At 40.4% G+C, this 21012-nt stretch overlaps 1 protein-coding gene across 2 annotated transcripts; it reads left to right on the top strand.

Moving 5' to 3' along the window:
* Positions 1-1385: 1385 nt before the first annotated feature.
* On the top strand, positions 1386-14593 carry NUP50 (nucleoporin 50). Of its 2 annotated transcripts, XM_061358989.1 has the most exons (8): positions 1386-1410; positions 3281-3359; positions 4511-4594; positions 7376-7577; positions 8882-9542; positions 10817-10894; positions 11948-12066; positions 13450-14205. In XM_061358989.1, the coding sequence occupies exons 2-8, from the start codon at positions 3291-3293 to the stop codon at positions 13455-13457; spliced, it is 1221 nt and encodes a 406-aa protein (XP_061214973.1). In that variant the 5' UTR covers positions 1386-1410; positions 3281-3290; the 3' UTR covers positions 13458-14205. The 2 variants fall into 2 exon arrangements, with proteins under 2 accessions (XP_061214973.1, XP_061214963.1); XM_061358979.1 differs by lacking the exons at positions 1386-1410; positions 13450-14205 and adding an exon at positions 14212-14593.
* The last annotated feature ends 6419 nt before the right edge of the window (positions 14594-21012 follow it).

The following is a 21012-nucleotide window of genomic DNA, read 5'->3' as shown; positions in this document are numbered from 1 at the left end:
CCCCCCCCTGGGCCGCCATGCGCAGCCTCATGCCGACGGTGGAACACCACAGTACCCCCGACACCGGAGCAGCCGCCCCACCGCACACGGGCCCGCGTGACGAGAATTCGAACGGCAGGCGCGACACCCACGCGTTCCACAAGGAGCATGCGCGACCCCGCGGCTGTTGGCGAGACGCGCCAGCCCATTGGGCAGTGGCAGTCATGTGACTCACTGCCTAGCCCCTCCCGCCGGCCGTTGAAGGGAGTGCGCATGTGCGATAAGCACCGCGGCGGCCGGCGGCGCTCTGCTGTTTAAACGCGTTTCTTCTCCCCTCGTCCAGGAGCGACAAAATGGCGCTGGCTTGACACCGGGTGAAGCGATACCGGTTAGCCGCGGAGGTTGAGGGCCCGGCCCGGCCGGGGGATGGTGAGAGGGCTCCGAGCCCGGGTATCCTGCGACCACATTCCGTCTCCTACCCGACGCAACCTCTGCCCGGGGAAAGCCGCCTGCTCGGCTCCGCGCCCCTAGCGGGGTGTCCCGTGAGGGTGAGTGTCAGCTGTCCCTTCCTCTCTTTGCTCCTCAGATTGCCCGCCTTGCCCGGGCGCGGAGGTGCACGGGGCTCGTCACTCCAGGGCTGAGGCCGGCTGTCTGCCTGGGTGGGGTAGTTAGGGCCGGCATACCGGTGTCCCTGGAGCTACATCGCGGCCGTTCCCGGTGGGTTGTTGCCTCCCCCCAAGGCGCCTGAACGGGTGCACGTCGCCCCGCTGGTCTGTCCTCCCGGGCCGGCCACGGGCATCGCGTCCGTCAGGAGAGGAGAGAAGAACGCATGTTTGGGATGAGAAGAAGAGAGGGTCTGGCCTCAGTTGTCACCCGCGGGCCGTAAACGGAAGGGCTGCGGGGTGGCAGGGAGGGAGGGAGTTCTCCCTTGGAGCGGCTCCCCGGGGCCTGATTGGCGGTGCTGAGGGGCCGTGGCGTTACGGGCAGTTGCACCGCGGTTGGAAGCAGTAGTACCTCAAAGCGCTTAAAAATCACAGAGCTGCGCTGTAGTGCGTGTGCGGTGTGTGTGTATGGGGGGTGGTGGTGTTGAAATTGGAGTGTTCCAGGAGGCTGCAGCTAGGCCTGTGGTGAGGAAGCGAGCAGGACTTGGTATGTTAAAAGTTGAAAGCCGAAACCCAAAGATTCTCACAGAACAGGAGAAATGTGGCGCAGCTGCCAGGCGGCAGCCCGGCTTCCGCCGCTCTTGCGCACCCGAAACGTCACAGGCGTTTCCTGCTCTCCTGCGCACCCGGGACCGAAAAGCGTCTGCGGCATTCTGCGTCGCCGCATCGCACGCCTCAGGTCTTGCAAGCGTGAGGAGGTAGTAGGGACTTCGGCGGGAGCCCGGCTTAGGTTGGGCGCTCCGGTAGCGCATGTTTTCTAGCCTTACAGGTGATACTGTGAAATGCAAATGGTAAATCGAGTCTTCTTCTCAAACTGCTGCATTAAATAAGGCAGCTGTAGTTCCTAGGTAGATTGGGTAGTTCAGCAAACATCTATATTGTGGTTTTTTTTTATTTTTTTTTTATAGAGCTGTTTCTCAGTATCTCAACCTGTACAGAACATTTGCTACTAAAACTCCTTCAAGATTGTGAATGTCAGGTAGAGGTGATTTTGTGTTGCTTTTTGTTTCACAGGTTAGAAAAGATAATATATGATTCTCTTGCTCCTGCCCTCAGATGTTAGATTCTGTTGTCAGTATTAATGTAGAGCAATTGTGTAAACACACGTGGGTGCAAAGTACTTGGAGGCAAGGCCAACAGGCTTACACCTTTACTATGAGTGGAGAACAGGCTTTGTAGTTAATGTGCATGTCATGCTCAAGTGGCCGGATTGAGAGTGGTAATTTTATTTTCCGTGGAATCCGGTGGTGTAATTCCAGGTTTTACTAGCCTTTGAGCTCTGTCTGCTGCCAGAGAGATGTAGTCTTGTCTTCCTCTTGTTGCAGGTGTTTGTATATCCTTGTGGGAAACTGGACTGGGGAGTCAGTGTGACTTTAAAATAAATATAAGTGGGTTCACCAGTCTGCAGAGAGTCAGGCAGGGCATGGTTGGACCTCTACTTTCAGGATGGTGTGGATTGGGGTGATTTAAAGTGTTTACACAAAACAGTCTTCTGTCACTGTACTTGGAAAGAGCCTAATAACTTGACCTTATTTGTAAAGTGTGTCAGACCAAAATTCATGACTTTGATGCCTAATCCAACTGCACAGCAGTCATGCAAAGATTTACTGTTCTGTTTAAAAATATTTCACCAGCTAAACAAGATGTTCTGTAGCTATGTATTTTGATCGTTTTAGGTTCTGAAATTCAACTATATGTACATATTTTCTTAATCTGGTCAGGTCTTAATCATAAACCTGAAAGGGTTTTTATGAAGAATTCTAACTTGTGTGCTTGCTTGAGACTTAAATTACTACAGAACTGCATCTCTTCTTCCCAAGGTTTTCAAATTTAGATGAATAGTAATAGTCAAACAGATATAAGCATGGTTATTAAAAATAAACTTTTTTGCATATAAAATCTGAATGATGTGTTTGCTTGCCTTTCAGGAACAAAATGTCGTAGCTAGATCCAGTCTTTGTTTTGTATACAGCTGACAAGTTGCACTTCAGTAAAATGGAACTCAGAAGTTAGAACTGTTATGGACATTGTTTCCTCAAAGTTGTTTTTCTTTACATTGCAGAGATAACTAGCAAAATGATGATTGGCTGCATACAGTAATTGCTCCAAAGTCTGTGATATGCTTTATATGTCCTTTAGAGGAAATATAATCTGATTTATTTGTAATAATTTTACAAAAAAAAATTTACATGGGTATTGAGGCAAGAAGGAGTTGAATATGGAATATTTAAACCAGATTTTTTTTCCCCATATTTTTGCGTTGTTTGTTTTTTTTTTGCAGCCCAACAGAGTAAGTGGTGACCAGATATATGAATTATGGGACTGAAAGTAATTTCTCTAGCCAGCATTGCTGCTAGAGAAACCTTATCCCATCACTGAACTGCGTGTTTGTGTTATTGGTTAAACTTAAGATCAAATATGATTTATCACTATAACTTGAAACTCAAGTGCTGTTTCTTGTTGACACAACAGCTGCTAGAAACACGTCCTTTTTAACTGCCATTCCAACTTTGACCTATTTCTGTATTAACTCCAATTCTCATTATTTGTTCCAATTAAAACTCCACTGTCCTACTGTTGCTTTCAGTGTAATTTCTGTGCAGTTGATTCTGTGCATTTACTTTTTTTTTTGCACGCAGGTGTGAAAAAATGGCAAAGCGAATTGCAGAGAAGGAACTGACTGACAGAAACTGGGATCAGGAGGATGAAGCTGAGGAGGTAAGAGATACATTAGACTCTCTTCATACCAACCCTGCAGGTAGGAGGGTAGTTATTTTACATGTGGTACTTAATCTTGTGTGTGAAATCCAGTGAAATTGATTAAAAGTGTAGCAGTTAAAGATAATTTTATAGAAGTGGGGGTTTTTTTTGTTTGTTTTTTCTCCAATGAAGTTTCTGATACATGCAGACCTTATGGCAAAGCAGCTTTTAACAGTTAAAATGACATAAGCAGCCAGGTGAAAGGAACTTTCCATTTCTAAAGGGAACCCCAGGCTTGTTAAAATGGATAATGCTTTTGAACTGTTCAGATGCATGATGGGTATTATCAAGATAATAAAAGCGGTTTTGAGATTTCTTGAGATATTTTTAATGTCTCATATCTTTTTTTTTAAGGTCAGTAATAGTTAATTTCAGAACTATGTTAACATTGAGTGCTTAGCTACATAGCCAGGGGGATTTAAGCAAACAGTGAAGTGATCTGTTTCATCTGATTGTAAAAAGGAGATTTTCACATTTAATGTCTCTTACTTACTTATGGCTGATGTATTATCTCTAAACAGACTATGCTACTAAAAGTATTAAATATTTAAGCTTGTAAAACGTGAGAAAGAAAACTGACAGTACTCTTCCAGAAATTTGAGTGTAAGAAAACTTAATTTCCTCATTTATTACAGGGTAATAAGTAATTAATCATTAGCTGCCTTTTCTAGTACTTGAACTACAGTGGACTGCAGGACACTGACTTACAGCATACATTTTCAGTGTACCTTCTCCAAACTGAAGATTGTAACAATGCAGTATTGGTAGATTACCTTCAGCAAAGATATCTTACAGCTTTTGGGGGGGGGAGAGAGGGGGGGGGGAAGTCCTGAGCCACTTACTGTAATAAGATTGAGATTGCATGAAGGGAAGTGTAATTTAGAACAATAAAGGCAGAGTTTTGAAAGAATCAACTAATGCCCAAGTGCTCAAGTAGCTGGCATTAGTTGTGTTTTCTGGGTGTGTTGGGGTTTTTTTTTACTTCCTTTACTTGTCTGGGAGCAGTGTTACAGTTGTGTTACAAAACTGATCTCTGCCATCATTTCAGACTGTGGTGAGTTTATGCATTCAGAGAATTTCAGTAATGATTTTGTAACTTTCTCTTAAAGGTGGGAACATTCTCAGTAGCTAGCGAAGAAGTCCTGAAGAACAGAGCTATTAAAAAAGCAAAGCGACGAAATGTTGGATCAGAGGTAATGTAATCACTGAGCATTACTGTTGTAGCTTGACTCAGTTGCTAAATGTGACATCTGTGCTCAGGTTTTTACTTATTTGGGCTTGTAATAATACTGTATAAAGCTGTATATACTGTACAAAGCTGTCGTTCAGAAAGTATGTGCAACTAGTCAGCTTACTGTTACATAGAAAAGAATAAAGCTAGAAGGAAAAAATGAGTAATACTAGTATTAGACTGGGTGAAGAGAAGTTTGTATTTTTGAAGTATAAATGCAGAGTGGTTTAGACAGTGTCATCTACATATGGGTAAAATAGCATTTGAACAGTTCCAGTTCATTCTTTGCAGAGGTGGAAGCCTAGCAATTGAAAGTTATTCCATACTGGAGGGCTAGGGGATGCCTCAGAGGCTAAATAAAAGCCAAAATACAAAGCTGTTCTGAGAATAAAAAACATGTCTTTTGTTAAGAATGTTGGAACTTGCCCCTCCCCATGTGAAGAGTTTTAGTGCCACCTACTCTTTGCAGTAACAAATTGAGAATTGAAAGGAAGTTGGTCTTTGTTACAGGTTTAGTCCTTGTGAAAGTATTAACCCAGTTCAGCCAAATCATAGTCCTTCCAAAATCCCTGACAGATGCTTTGTGGTATATAAAATCATAGAACAGTTAGGGTTGGAAAGGACCTTAAGATCACCAAGTTCCAACCTCCTGCCATGGGCAGGGACTCTAAACCATGTCACCCAAGCTCTGTCTAACCTGGCTTGACCACCACCAGGGATGGAGCATTCCCAGCTTCCTTGGGCAACCCATTCCAGTGCCTCACCACCCTTACAGTAAAAAACTTCTTCCTTATGTTTAATCTAAACTTCCCCTGTTTAAGTTTTACCCCTTGTTCTGGCACTACAGTCCTTAATGAAGGGTGCCTGCCCAGGATCCTTACAGGCCCCCTTCAGATACTGGAAGGCTGCTATGAGGTCTGCACACAGCCTTCCCTTCTCCAGGTTAAACAGCCCCAACTTTCTCAGCCTGTGTCCATACAGGAGTTGCTCCAGCCCCCCTGATCATGTAACTTTATGTGAAACATTATTTGAACAAGATACGCACCATGATACAAATAGGACAGAAACCTTACCTGTAACTTAAATTGCTTTTGGATTGAATGGGATGAAGTACAATTAGGGGGCTAGATGGTTTTCTCCAGTGTGTTTGATTTCCCTTCTGTTGTCCAGGCAGTGTAAATGAGGAAGCTGTCTTATCCCACTTCTGCCTATAGCGATTATAGCCACTAGTGTGATAGAGGATGCAGTTAATTAAAAAATTGCACTGGGAAGAGGTTATGCAAGAAATAAACTACAACTTAAGCAGGAGGGACTTGGGGCAAATGGAATAGGAAAAACAACTGGCTGAGAAAGCTGACCAGATGAGTGTAGAAGAAATAGACAGGAAGTTGGGAGTCAGCAGTTAAGAGATCAAAGCTGGAATAAGAGCCAGGATGCTCTGTTGTGGCTGTAAGCCCAGACGGCAGCTAAGCACTGTACAGCCTGCTGGCTTTCCCCCCCATGGTGGGATGGGGAGGGAGTAGGGGAGAAGGTAAAACCCATAGGTTGATATGAGAATATTTAATAATTAAAACAAAATGTAATAATAGTAATAAAAGGGGCGATAATGAAAAGAGGGAGGAAAATGACCTCAGCTGACACCAGGACAACAGGCTGGACAAAGTCTAAAAAGCAGAAGAGATGGCAGGACAGCTGAGGTTGCATAAGTAATCATCAAAACTCTTACAGAAAGGTAAGCTTGAGCTTTATTTATGTTCCTGATGAAGCAAGCAGAATGCTTCAAAGAAAAGGACTGCAGTTTAACTTTGAACATCTGGAGATGTAGGTAGGACTGAGAAACACAAAGATCAGAGAGACACAAAGTAAAAATAGCTACCTAGAAGTGAGAAACAGGACTGCATGGGAAAAAGTAAAGCAAAAAGCCCATGCCCAGAAGGCAGGATACTGGAACAGAACCTAAAGTGGGTAAGGTTTCCTATTTCTTCAGTGGCAAAAGCAGAGGAAACTCGGAAGCAATTCTTTTCTTCTGATGGCTTTTCAGAGACATCAGAAATTCACTTCCAGTAATAATGTGCTCATTACCTCAAGAGACATTATATGTAGTATGTAAAAGTGGCAATGCCTATTTATGTCGAAATCACACTGCATCTTTTAAAAACATTTAAGAAACTGTGCCCTAAAAGCATCTGGTTATAAAGAGTTATCAGAACTAGGTAATGAAAAGGCTGCAGAAAGCATATGTATGTTATCAACTTCAGTCTTGTCTTTGCTTCTCCCTTCAGACACATTGGAGTATTTTGGGCAAATCACAAATGCTACATAGGTGACTACAAAGTATGCTGGTTTTGATGAGTAGCTTAAAGAGTTGGACTCAAATTGTGATTGTAAATGCTATATATTGCTGAAAATAAGCCTGCAATTATATTGCTGTGTAATTATTTAAAGAAAACAAGATGCTATGAATGCCTAAATAGGTAGTCAAACACATCCGCTGCTCTGAATAACTTTTATATATCCACTTCCTAGATCTGGTTTATTTTCATACCAAACATCTGAGTCCTTTAAAAATAGTAGGAATGTGTGTCACAAGGAAGCATATAACTTTGCTTACATGGCTGAATTGGAATAATGCACTGAAATGACACACTGAACCAGGATAATAATGAAAGGAATATCAAATGAACATAGGATTTCCACGGAGAAGATGTATGTAACAGTCTGTCTTCTGTATTTCTTTCCCCAGTCTGAAAGTGGAGGAGCTTTTAAAGGTTTTAAAGGCTTTGTATCGCCTTCTGGAAAAGGAGGAGTTGGCTTCAGCGGATTTGGTAATGGTGCAGGAATAAAGCCTTTAGAAGGGTTGTCTAATGGAAGCAGTAGCGTCACTAGCGCTCCTTCTTTCACCAGTTTAAAGACCAGTTCTGAAACACAAACACAATCAGCATTTGGTAAGTTTTGAATAAGCATATATCTTTATCAACAAATTCAGCCATAAAATCTGCAGGGTTCTTTTAATAGTAAAAAAAACTCCAAATGAAGACACCCTGTAGTTCTGTTTTAAGGTTTTGAGATTTTATTCCTCCTTTTTAAGTTTCTTAAAATGATGTAGACTGCTGGAAAGACAAGTTATCAAATGCATGCAGTTTTAAGAGGTGGAAACTAAAATTGTGTTTGCTCCGATAACCAGAGGCAAAAGCTATACAGGCACAAATGGGACTGGAAGACACTGGCATAAAACATTCTCCAAATAGTATAAAAGAGCTGATAACATGTTCCACTTAAATAATTGTCCTGATTCTCTGAATTAAATTGGAAAAAAAAAAAAGGGCACCAAACTAGTGGAAAATGTCACTTAGTAGGACATTTTCTTTGTGTGATTTTTTTTTTTTGTTTTTAAGGTTTTGTTTCTGGGTGTTTTTTTTTTCAGTTCTTGGTAAATATATGCTGCATAGCTAAAATCTTAACCTTCTAAGATACAACCTTGCAATATAACCTGTACAGCTTCAATTGCAAATAGTCTTAACTAGAATTTTATCTGTTACATTTCAAGATACTTGAACTATTCTGGTAAGTCTGGCTCTGGTGTCATGCTTTGGTAGTCCCAGAGAATGTTAGTTCTATCCCTTTGTGTCAGAGATGCAGAAATGTTAAACATGCCACAGAATAGAAATGGTGGAGTTTGAAGTTTAGAGTAAATCAAATTTCAGTGAGTTCAACTAAATTAGGAGAAACTTGAACGAGGACTTTCTTAATTTGCTTATTACGGTTTTTATATGCAAACCACTTGAAAAGGTGCAAAATCATGGGCTAGTGTGTTCAGAGTTTTATAAAGTACGAGTAGCAAGAGATAAGGGAATATTTTGTTTTAATGACTGTTAGAGCTTGGTAAAGCTTGAATTAATATTTTGAAGGTTTTGGTGAAATATTAAACATCTTTTTTTTTTTAATGTTATTCTATACAAGACTCTTGTTTTTGTTTTTTGGGTTTTTTTTTAGTACATAGCAGTTGTGCTCCATCTACTTTGTCTAGCCCTGAACTAACTTTTCTAAACTTGGTGAGCTTAGGTCTGCTTCACAGCATTGTTTATTTGTACAGCAATACCTGGTACATAGTCTTGTGATCCAGGAGAGGTATATAACAGCAAGAATGAGTGATTTGATAAAGAAATACAGAGAACATTAGTTAGGCTTTAATGAGAACCTTGCTTTCTGGGGAAAAAAGTGTTCTAACCCTTGTTTTTCCTTCTGACAGGATCCACAATGTCAAATGGTCCCACTACTACTGCATTTACTGAGAAAAAGGCTGCAAGCCCCAAAACTAATGGTGGCAATCAACCATCATCATCTGGCTATGCTCAGAGTAAAGCTTGTAGCTCTAGCATTTACCACAAACAGTTAGCAGGTTTAAACTGTTCGGTGCGTGACTGGATAGTTAAGCATGTAAACACAAACCCACTGTGTGACCTAACACCCATCTTCAGAGACTATGAGAAGTACTTAGCAAATATTGAACAGCAACATGGGAGCAGTAGTGATAGTGGCTCTGAAAATGAAAGCAACAAGACACCTGGCACTCAGTCTGTTTCTGCATTTGGGAATGCAAAGCTACAGCAAGGATCAACGTTTTTGTTTAACAACAAAACTGAGGATACCTTGGACAAAACCCCTGAAGCTGCATCAGAAAGAAAAGACCCATCATTAGGTGCTACGTCAACAGTCTCGTTTAATTTTGGCAAGAGTGTCGACAGTTCTGTTTTAGGTTCCCTTGGTTCAGGAACACTCAGTAGTTTCTCATTTTCTCCTGGGAATTCAGGTTTGTTTGGAAAAGATGCAAACCAGGCTAAGTCTGTCACTGGAGTATCCACCAATATATTGGAAGCTCAGACAGAAAGTGGCAGTACTGATGATAAAGGTAAATTCTATTTAAACTTACGACTTTCATGGTAACCTGTGAATATATATGACTTAAGAATACTACATGGATGAAATAATACAAAGTTGAGCTAGATCATAAGTGTCTTGAATTTGAAGGTGCAAAACTGCACTGACAGTCTGGAAATAGCTTGGCTTTGCCTCCTGTTTAAGTAATACTAGAAGCATATGTGATATGATACATGTTTTGTATCACAAAATCTGTGATAAAAACCTTTATCACAGAATCATAGCATGGTTTAGGTCAGGAGGGACCTGAAATATCATGTAGTTCCAACCCCCCTGCCAGGGGGAGGGACACCTTCCATTATACCAGGTTGCTCAAAGCCCATACAACCTGGCCTTGAACACTTTAGGGTGGGGCAGCCACAGCTTCTCTGAGAAGCCTGTTCCAGTACCTCACCATCCTCATAGTGAAGAATTTCTTCCTAATGTCTTATCTATATCTCCCCTCTTCCAGTTTAAAACCAGTCCTCTTTGTCCTATTCCTACATGCCCTTTTAAAGTCAGACTTGTACTTTCTGTAATAGAATATAATTCTTTAGCTGAATACAAGACTTGAAATTATGAGATCTAAAAGCACCTTTTATGTTCCTCTTTGAGCCTGCAGGATATTTCAATCCTGCTGCTTTTCCTAATAGGTTTATCAAGGTATCCCCTCAGTAAAATGGATAAGATATAGAACTTCATACATCTTACTTCATAGACTGTAAGGCAAATAAATTTACATACTACTTGACAGTTTAACTCATCTCATCTGTGAACAGTAAGCTGATAGAAATCCAGCAGTCAGGGGACTTGAAGGGCATAATCCTGCCACAATCTCGTTGATGTCATTACTGCAATTAATTCCTTTTCCCCACATTAAACCTGGCTATGTGGAAGTATTTATTAATGCTTTACTTGGACCCGTTTGTAGAGACTATTCTTTGAAATTTTGTAACTTTCTCCCTGACAGAAAGTTTTGACTTCAGCTGGACTTGTTAAGCTTTGTATGTATGGGTTTGATTGTTTGGTGGGGGTTGGGTTTTTTCATGCCATTTAAACTGAAGATGAGCATAAAGTTGCTTGAGGTGTGTGGCTGAACGAAAATAAGACTGTAGCTGTTTCAAGCCCACATTGACCTAAATATACTTTGGCAATCACTTACAGGCCACGCATGTATATGTCAAATACAGTATGAATAAGCTAATGCTAATACAATGCCAAAAGTACTTTCGTATTATATACTCACAACATATCCTTTTTTATTTAAAGGAGAAGAGGAGGAAGAAGAGCCACCAAAAGTCATTGTTAATGAAATAAAGGAGGATGATGCTTTCTACTCAAAGAAGTAAGTGACTTTGACTTAGATCAGTGAACAGAATTGTAACTTGGAAAATAAAACTTACATACTTGTATATTGTTGTTCACCACTGCAGCATATGTAATTAATGGCATATATGTTCTTGACTTCTTAGTTAATAAACTTTGTTAGGAAGCCTTACAGAACATGAAGTTCTACTTGTAAAAAAGTTAATTACAGAGAAAAATGTGTAAGATCTTACTAAAATGGTTGTATAGCTTGGACATAGCACTATAGTAGCTTGTGTTCTGCTTGCAGTCAGTGTTTAACAAATAAAGATGTTTCTGCCTTCAGGTTTTGGAAGTTTTAAGTTGTAGGGCTTGTACCACAGAAATGGATTGTACTTCTGAAAATTCAGTCAGGTGCTTAGCTATTTGCATTGCCTGAGATAAGACTTTCATCAGAAAATGCTGATTGTTGTATGAAGGAGTGAACAAGTTGTACTTTTAAGTTCAAAATGAGACTAGCTGTACTAGAAGCAGGTTTTCAAAGCATGTTCAGTGGACCAAGTAACTGCTTATCTGCCTTACACTTAGCACAGAATTTGGCCTCCTACAAATTCCTGCTTTATCTGAGAGAAAGTATGCTCATTTGTGAAGTATGGCATTAGATTAGTTAGTTTCACTTCCAAAACATTTTTAGATTTTCCATAAAAGTCCTGTTATAGCTCCAGAGTAATACAGCAAGTCCTTACGGCTTCGTAATTTGTGTTTTTAAACAGTAGCTTACAGTTACTACTCTTTATAGACCCTGAGTACAGGTTGCTGTGCATTCTGCTTTTCCCTGAATGTAACACGTTTGTCATTTTGCTACTGAAAGAAACAATCAACTTCCTCTTTCTGATCTGAAAGTATTATCTGTTAGCACTTGAACTAAGGTAAGGGGAACAGAGATCTATGCTATTCGCAGCTTGTTCACTCCTGATTATTGTTACACTATTGACTTCTGGGAATCAGATTCATACATACAGTCTGCGTGTATTTGGGAGACATCTTTGCATTCTATTACCACAAAAAAGGTGGTGTTTTTCCTTTTGCACAGATGCAAACTGTTTTACAAAAAGGATAACGAATTTAAAGAAAAAGGTGTAGGAACGTTACATTTAAAACCAGCAGGAAATGAAAAAACTCAACTCCTGGTCCGAGCGGACACCAATTTAGGTAAGTCGGTTTCTTCTAGTAGCAAGTCTTGGAATGTGAAATTCTCTGCCTATCATTAGGGTTACACAGCATAATAGACTTGATAGGTGAAAACCTTTCAACTTTTTTTTAGTAATTTCAAGTATTGAACAAGCAGTTGGATGTCCCTAGAAAACACTGCACATGAAGTAATATGAGGAAGCAAAAGGTTAGGGTGTATGTTTGAGTGTTCCTTCCCCCCCACCTTTTTTAATAGCTTTTCTCCATCCCTGGCTTGAGTGCCTTGAAGTGTGGCTTAAGGTCCACAAATAACATATTACCAGGGGTGAGAATGAAGAGGAAAAAGGTTTGTGCTGAGGTGCAGGCCAGCTGTCATTTGTCTGCCATTCATCCTGAATATGTAAATTGTTGGTCAGATGGGTAGGCATGACACTGTAGCTAGTGGTAAAGGGGGGCATTATATAGGTCAGGCATGCAGGATTTTGCTATATGCATTGCTCTTACTGCATGCTGAAGTCCAGCTGTTGAACTCTGTTTCAGCTAACTTCAGCTGGATCACAAATGGTAGAGTAACCCATAGTGTGATAGTTCCTCAGAGTATCTTTTGAGATGAACATCAATACATACAGATAATTAAAGAGGAAAAAACCCAACCATTTCTTTGCTTTTAGGGGGACTTGATATGTTACAGTTTTTTTCCAAGAGTAATGTTGAGTGTTCACACACTCAAACTGTGCAAAATCAATGATTTGATAATCATCGTTGAGAAATGTGGCTGTATTTCAGTACCTGATTGAAACACACTGGTATGTGGGGTTTGCATGCACTTGACAATTTCTATTTCTATAAAACAGAATAAACATGGTGCTTACAGTAGACCTCAGTATCAAAGCCATGCTGCACTGCAGGCCATGGGTACGTCTTGCCTCACTTTCAGTTTATAATGTACTCTAGCAAGTCTCTATGAAGTCTCTGCAGGGGTCTGGTGAGATTGAGACTCCTGTGTTAGTCACTTCTGAATCATTAATGCTTTCAGTGGAGAGGTTTGCCAGAAAAGAGCAGTTCACAGCAGTAACACTAAAGGCATATGGATGACAGTTGTCAGCGCTTTCAGCATCTCCCTGGGCTTTTGAATGTGTTGAATACAGCAGGTGAAAATTTGGTTTCTCCCACGTTACCTAGTCTGTAGTGCAAGTCTGGATTTTTCGCTCAGCTGATGCTGATTTCCTGATGTTGACTTACATTCCATTTGCCTTCATCTTAGGTGCTGTATTAGGAAATCTTTCCTGTTTTCTTCAGCTCACACACTTAAAGACATTTCAGCTTGGTGTTTCCAAGCATTGGTTTCTAGAAGCTGCTGCAGTCATAGTGATGCACACTTTCCTTTTTGCTATCTTCACACAGTGCTGTAATCCTTTCCTAAAATCTCACTGTGTTGAAAAACTGAACTGCAAAGGAAGGCGAAGACTGACTTTCCCCTAAACACTACTACCGTGTTCTGAACTATTTACCAGGTTTACAAACTGTGTGCATCTTCTGTGGAAGCAGATTTGAGTTTGTTTGCAACTGTTTTAATAGACCACTAATACTGAAGCTCTCAAACTCACTATGTAATTTAACAAGTTGATGTAGAGCTGCTGTTAGTAACATGGTGGTAGACCACATCAGATGTGTTGTACAATATGATGATATAAAGTACTTATTCTACCACAGTTTGTCCAATATTAAATTAATGTGTCTGTGTGTGTTAAAGCTAACTTCTTGCTTCTGCTTATGAGCTCTGCGTGATGGTCAGAATGAGTAACTTGCATAAGCATCAACTAAGCACTGTGACTGGATTCCTCATTTGCTGCTTCTCCCTTGTCCCCTTCCCTTTTTCCTGTGTGTCCCTACTATCACTTCATATTCTTCAGAGTTCTCCCTTTAAAAAAGGAGGACACAGTATTTGCAGAGATTTCCTCTTTCCTCATGAGGAAAGAAATCTGTGAGAACAGTGGCCATGAGCAGATGCTTAGGGAAGAGTAAAATAAGTATACCTGATATTTGTGAATTGCCTTCTTTCCAAGTATAAATGTAAGTCCCTGTTTAGTAATTATACTAACATCTGTCCTGCAGTAAAAACTGAAGAATTGCTAATTATATTTTTTTTCCCCTCCTCATACGCAGGGAACATACTGTTGAATGTTCTAATTCCACCTAAGATGCCATGTACAAGAACCGGGAAGAACAATGTTCTTATAGTTTGTGTTCCTAATCCACCAGTTGATGAGAAGAACCCAGCTGTTCCTGTCACTATGTTAATAAGGGTAAAAACAAGTGAGGATGCAGATGAGTTGCACAAAATCTTACTGGAGAAAAAGGAGGCTTAAATAAGTTGTAGTCAGTGATGTGAGGAATTATTGCCAAACTGTTGCTGCTCTTTCTTCCTTCCATAAGTTCACTTGAACACTTAACTCTTTACTCTGATATTAAGAACTGTTATAGGGATTCTGGAAAAATTTTGTGAGGAAAAGCTAAACTAGGTAATAAAAGCTTTAATAGAACACAAGTGTTGGACTGTGCTCCCTCATTTTTCAGTATCTAAATGCAGGACCTCTTGGGGATAAAGCACATTGATTTAAATTGAAGCCTGTTTTTACCACTGGTCAATTTGACTGAATGGACTGAAATCGGACTGCAAAAATATGGTACCCAAGCTTCCTCACAGACTGCAGTGCAATGCAACACCTGCCTCTCTGGAAAGGAGGACGCTGAAGTGTAACTGTTGAAACTGTTTGTAGAGTCCAGATTTTTAATTTTAACTGGTCTGCAGTATTCTGGTAAGACTTAAGTTTTCAAACTCTGTGACAACAGTGCACCCCAACAACAACGATACTATATATTGTACTGTGTTTTACAGACTTGTGTGCTTTTGAGACTCTGAGACTGTGTCTCTAGCTATTTAAAAGAAAACTTGCTTGCGTAGTCTTGTTGACAGTAGTGTTTCTTAAAGAACTGTCAGTTCTGTTCTTACTGTAGCAACAAGCTAATGATGTGCAATAGTACAAGCAGACAACTGGAAAACTGTTTATCTTGGACTACAACCACAGCTGGCAGTCCCTGACTGGTGACAAGTTGAGGCAAAGGGTTGCACTTCCATTTTGGTGTCTGGAGGAATTCTTCCCTAGTCCCTTGGGCTACAGCTGAAACCCAGCAGAGGCAGAGTTGTCAATGGTGTACTTGTCTTGCTACTGGTACTTTTCTGAAGGTAGCTCTTTTCACAAATGAATTTCAAGATTTTTACAGATCTTTATATTGCCTCTGGCCATTACCAGGAAATACATGCATAGATGTATGTGTCAGTCATTATTTTTCCCCATGTCCTAAAACTTCAATGCTTTACTGTGTTACATTAAATAAAGCAGTAGTTCACAGGTTTAGGATAAATTTTCTATCATAAGTAGGGAGCACTGGCTTAATCTACAGCTTAGTTTTCAGCTGTGTTAAAATTAACCATGTGGTAGTAATTTGTTGGTCAGAACATCATTCTGGTCTCTGCTTCCATCTCAATGTCATCAGAACATATGTGGTTATTTAATCCTTTTCACATCTTGTTTGCTGGAAGATCCTTCCCTAAGAGTCGGTTTTCTGCTTCACTTCCTGCTCTGGGAACTATATAAGAGCTAGATGTTTAATGTTAAACTTGAACTGCTCTCAGGTCTGTCACACTGACCAGCTCTGGGGAAATAGAAGAAACATGACAACCTGCCTCAGGTTACTGTGGGCATGGAGGGAAAAATTCCATTCCTTAAAAAAAGATAAAAGCATGATTCTATGATGCAATTCTTGCAGGGAACCTGGGAATCTATAAGAGTGGCATCCTGTGGTGGGGAAAAAGTAGTAGCACCATTTGACTAAACACCGCGCGTGGTACGTGCTTCCCACTGCTCCCTGGGGGAAGAAGGGGCTGCCTTTACTCTTAATTCACTGCACAATTCAGGTTATGGCCTTTCCCCTTCTTTCTCCCCCCTTAAGTAAAGGGAGGAAAAAAACTCTAGGATCTTTACCAAGGTTCAAAAACAAAAGCCTTTGCTCACATTTCAGCTACACTTAAGTCACAGGAATTGCATTTTAACACTCAAGTGTAAAGGGAGCTCAAATGCCGTTTCAAATATTTGAAGTACAAACTGGTGCCTTTTTCTTTCATGTGGCTCAGTACTTACCCCTTAAAAGTGACATTACTGTCTTCAAAATAATGTCCTTTCTAAAAAAAAAAATAAAATGAAAAAATCTTGCTGATACCTAAATTGGAGGCCAGAAGCTGAAGCCACTCCTGGTAGTTGTGTGAACAAAAAGGAGAACATTGCCTGAAAGTTTATTACAGGCTCAGGTTTAATGTCCAAGGGCTCAATTAGTTTTGCATTTGTCTTCTGGCTGTAGTGTCTTAAATGTATCTCCATGCAGAAGGGTTTGTGGACTATAAGGTGCTGGATGTTGTAGGTGAATTTCTTATGCATCCCCCAAAGAGCAACTGTAGAGGTTGTATAAGTGGTCTTGGGTTTTTGTTTACTGCTGACAGCTCATAGATGTGTAACCTTCTTCATCCACTGAAGTATGGACCAACTATCTTAAGCAACCGAGAGACAACCAACTTCCCTCTGTATCCTTAGTTTGCCTCCACAGTGAGGCAGTCTTGGTGTTTTGCATGCATCTCTTGGGCCCAGTTCTAAAGCTGGCAAACTGAATAATGGCTCGTGCATCTCTCCTGTTTCCAAGGGTGGACATTCTGAGGGTGAGCACAGTGTAATGAAGAATAATAAATTGTGTTGGAAAAGTTAAACCTTACAATACCAATGGTAGCAAATAATAGCTTCTGTCAGAGGTGGGAAAGATCAAATGATGAGACACCTTAATTCTTTAGCACCATACATATTTATGGGTAGAGCTAAGGGCAGGTATATAACTGGAATCTTGTGTAAATGAGAATGTCAAATATATGCATGAACATGTGATATTAAACATTTTACACAGGGAAAGTTGCCGCTAAAAGAACAGGGAAGAATTTTACTGCAAATAGCATAATTAATAGCAACCCTGCCATTATCTGAACTATGACACAGGAAAAGTCAGTCACATGCTTCTCACTTGGTGTTTAGTTATAAAACACACACAACCCTGCGCCAGTACTTTTACCAAAACAAATTTTTGATGATACTTCAGTTTCTACTGAAGAAATATTCAACTGTATCAATACTGTAAAAGAGCAGATTATCAAATAGAAATAAAGGCTTAATTAAAAGCTAAAGTTAGTGGAAAGCATAAAAATCAATACGCTGATGCCTTCATAACAGTGTCACGTGCTATACAAGGAAGGAACTGTGATTAGAATTCCAACTGAGTGAGACATTCTTGTATCTTGGTAGATACTTAATGTATGTAACAGCTGGATATAGGATACCTGATGTTAAAGATGCCAGGTTCCTCCCTCATCTGAATTGATGCCTTCACTGTTTGAGCTGTGCATAGGTGGAGGAGTGTCTTGTGGATCATGCGTTCTTCCTTCTGATGTAATTTTGAAGTTTCAGCTGCTCAGAAATCTCTCGCCTCACCAAACCAGAAAAATCATGATTTCTGCTTCCTGTAACTCTCAGAATCATCTGTAAGGGAGATTATTACAGTTGGTTTACATTTTATTTTAGGATACTAAATTGCTATATGCAGGGATTCTTTTGTAACATACTTTAAATTATCTACGTGTGAGCACAACAACACTGCGTACCTATAATCCCTTTCGGATGATGAAAGTTCAGATAAAATTTACAGCTCAAATGAACATCTTTTAGAACATAAACCCATTAGGAGGTACGCTTTACTATTAAGAACTTAGCTCCCCGTGCAGCACTGTAACTTTTAAAATGTCCTTAAAGACTTTCTTTCTGATGCCTTAACTTACTTGCATTTGCTGAAAGTTTGTAGCTGGTGCCTGTGTGCAGAGATTACCTGACATTAAACAACTTAAAGTGGCATGAGCTGGTATAAATCCAATGAAAATGCTGAATGTGATGATCTGTTCATAGATTTCAAACTGCTCTGAACTTTTCAGATGATACTTAACTTGTCATGTCACAATGTTTTCACTAGCTCTGATACGTTGAGGAAGTGTACAAAAATCCATGGAAAATGTGAATAAAAGAATAAGAGATAAGTGTCTTGTGTGGATCGCTTTCACCCTGAATATGTGATACGGCATTAATAAAATAATTTTACAGTCAGTTGCTTGCAGGTGAGCTCCTTGCCTAGAAAACCCTGCGTGTGGCCTTAGCACTGCTAAAAGCAGCAATGTCCTACTCTGCCTCTTCCCCAGGCTGCTTTAAGACCTCTCGCAATGCAAAAAGCCAGTTCAGCAGCAAGGCTTCTTGCCAGGTCACTGAGCAGAGTCATCTCGGAGGAGGCAGGGCTGCCTCTGACTAGACGGAGGAAAACTAGTTCTTACAGGCTAGGAGAATGACTCGGGAGAACAGCCACTAAGAATCCCTCTGCTTGAATACTGAAAGCTTTAAGAGCAATATTAATCGGTGTTTGCCTGCTTAACGACACAGAACTTAATTTAGATCTAGCCTAAAAGTCAGGCCACAACACGATTCTTCTCTTCATTGGTGTGTGACAATTTGACAAAAAACTCCACCAAAAGTATCCCAAATCAACCAAACAAGAATAAAAATCTAAACACTTGTCATGACAAGTGTAGATCTTGCACAAATGAACCATGAACTGCTGAGACCATGGGAGCGCCTGTCACCCAACTGTACTTCCCACCATTAGCCACTATCATGCTGTCTAGCCCTACACCTTAATTCTGTTCATAGTTCTGGACCTACCCACTTTATGCCTGCAAATGGGAGCTACTTCTCACATGAAGGTACAATTAATGGTTAGCAAAAATAAGTCAACATCTCCCCATCATCACACCCCCAAGTACAACAATGGAGAAATTCAAGAGTCTGTTCCATTTTTTAAGCATGCAGTTGCTATTAATAGAGAGCCACACTTCTACCAGAATTTCCCAGTATTTTTTTGGCTCTCCCCTGCAACGAAGAATAAAGAGGCTCTGCCTCCTGGGTGCCTATTTGGCAATCTCACCATGAGTGCCACAGCACATTATTCCACCCTTTATGCTCACTACCAGTAAGGAATACATTCAAACTCAAACACCACTAGGCACAGTAGAGAAAAAACACTATTAACAGAATTCATGGTAATTTAAGAGGTCTGTTTATTGGCTGCAGGGTCCAACACTTTCTTCACTACTGCTGTATGCAAAGTCAACTCCATTTTTGGTGCACAAAGGTTCTCCTTGCTCTTTGTTCAAAGGGCTCAGTATAGTGCCAGCATGATTTTCGGCCCATCATCTTCTAATCAACACTGATGGATCAATGAGGCAAAAAAAACCAAAACCATGCAACATGTGTTAGTCTGATAAAAGTAGGCTGAGAATATTTATATATTTACACAGAGAATGTTCAACATCGTAACCTGCTTGCAGCCTTGCATTATCTTGACCAAGCATCAAAACAGCTACATTCTGGTGTAAAATACTTTTTCATTTATGGTTTGGTGTAAAAGCTTTCACTTCACAATGCCTTTAACGGGATTCTACCATACCTATTTTTGACACAGAATTTCTACACACCAGTGTCACACACTTTTAGTCGTACCTCACAAAACAATATAAGGCATTCGCAGATATCTGACTGCTGTGACCACAAGGAATCCATTTTCCAGAGCTTTCTGCTGTGACCATTGGAGACCATGAGTCTTCACACACAAAGGGCAAGTCCATAGGAGACAAACAGTTCTTCCAAGAACTATAAACTCTGCCATTTCTTGACGCTGCTACACACAACATGGATAGAATTTAAGACTACTTCATTAATTCCCTAAATAAAGATTTGTTCTTAAACCCCACTGGATAACAACAGGGCTTAGGCACTTCTGAAGATTTTATCTTATGTCTGTCTGAAATAAGGGGAAGCTTCAGACTACAAAACACAGGACAAGCAATCATCTGGGAAGGGAAAAATCAGTGACTGTCAAGAAACGGGTCAATAGTGTAGACTATGTATGTGGACTCCACATCCACACAGAACTTCACTGACAAGGTGGGATTCTCTACATCAGGATCTGCCAGAAGAAATCTGTCTGCAGAGGCAGAGCCTTCAGTGTTTTAATTAAAACTTAGTTTAAGAATATACTTTGGGAAAATTGTTTTACTGCAATAACTCACCTGTGCAAACAATCCTGTTTTCTGGAAAGCAAAGTATGCCCAGAAACGTAAAACTGAGTAACAGTGATCCAGAGCCCAACATGATTTAAGTCTTGTAAACAATAAAGACCAGGAGAATGAAAACAGAAGGAATGTGAACCAATGCAAACCAGATTAGCCAAGGGAGCTGAAAGATTTGTGTGGCATTTCTAAAAATGGCTTCTTTTCAAAGGAGACTTGGAACCCACCCTGCACTGGCTGGCTATAAGAGAACACAATCTCACATATGTCACTGTCTCTAAGGCAGAGCAATAATCTGCTAATACAAATTAATCAATTCAAGAGCTGTCTTTAGAAAACAACAGCTTTTACTTCTTAAATTGATAGCAGTGAAAAAACTGTTAAGGGTGAGAAGATTTACATCCTTGCATTTGGCATCTATCAATATACATCATTTATGGAGAGTTCAAGCAGTAAACCTCTATCTCCAGAGAGAGTGAATGGACAGAAGGAAGGAAGAAGTTAACTGCTTCATGAGGTATGGTGGGATTGTGTAAATAAACAAAGCTGCCCTGCAGAGCCTCCCAAATCTCTTAATCATGCTGCATTCTCAATCATCCACATAACTAACGAAAACCACTGTGCTCCAACAGTTAAGACATAGACAGCCACACAGTCTTTATGGCACTCCGAACACACCAGTTTATTCCTCAGCCACTGTTTAA

This window comes from Neopsephotus bourkii, unplaced genomic scaffold (genome assembly GCF_033783945.1).
Source record: "Neopsephotus bourkii isolate Nb327-2 ecotype Australia unplaced genomic scaffold, CSIRO-AGI_Nbou_v1 NB_107, whole genome shotgun sequence".
Lineage (NCBI taxonomy): Eukaryota > Metazoa > Chordata > Aves > Psittaciformes > Psittacidae > Neopsephotus > Neopsephotus bourkii.
This window is presented reverse-complemented; position numbering and strand designations above follow the sequence as displayed.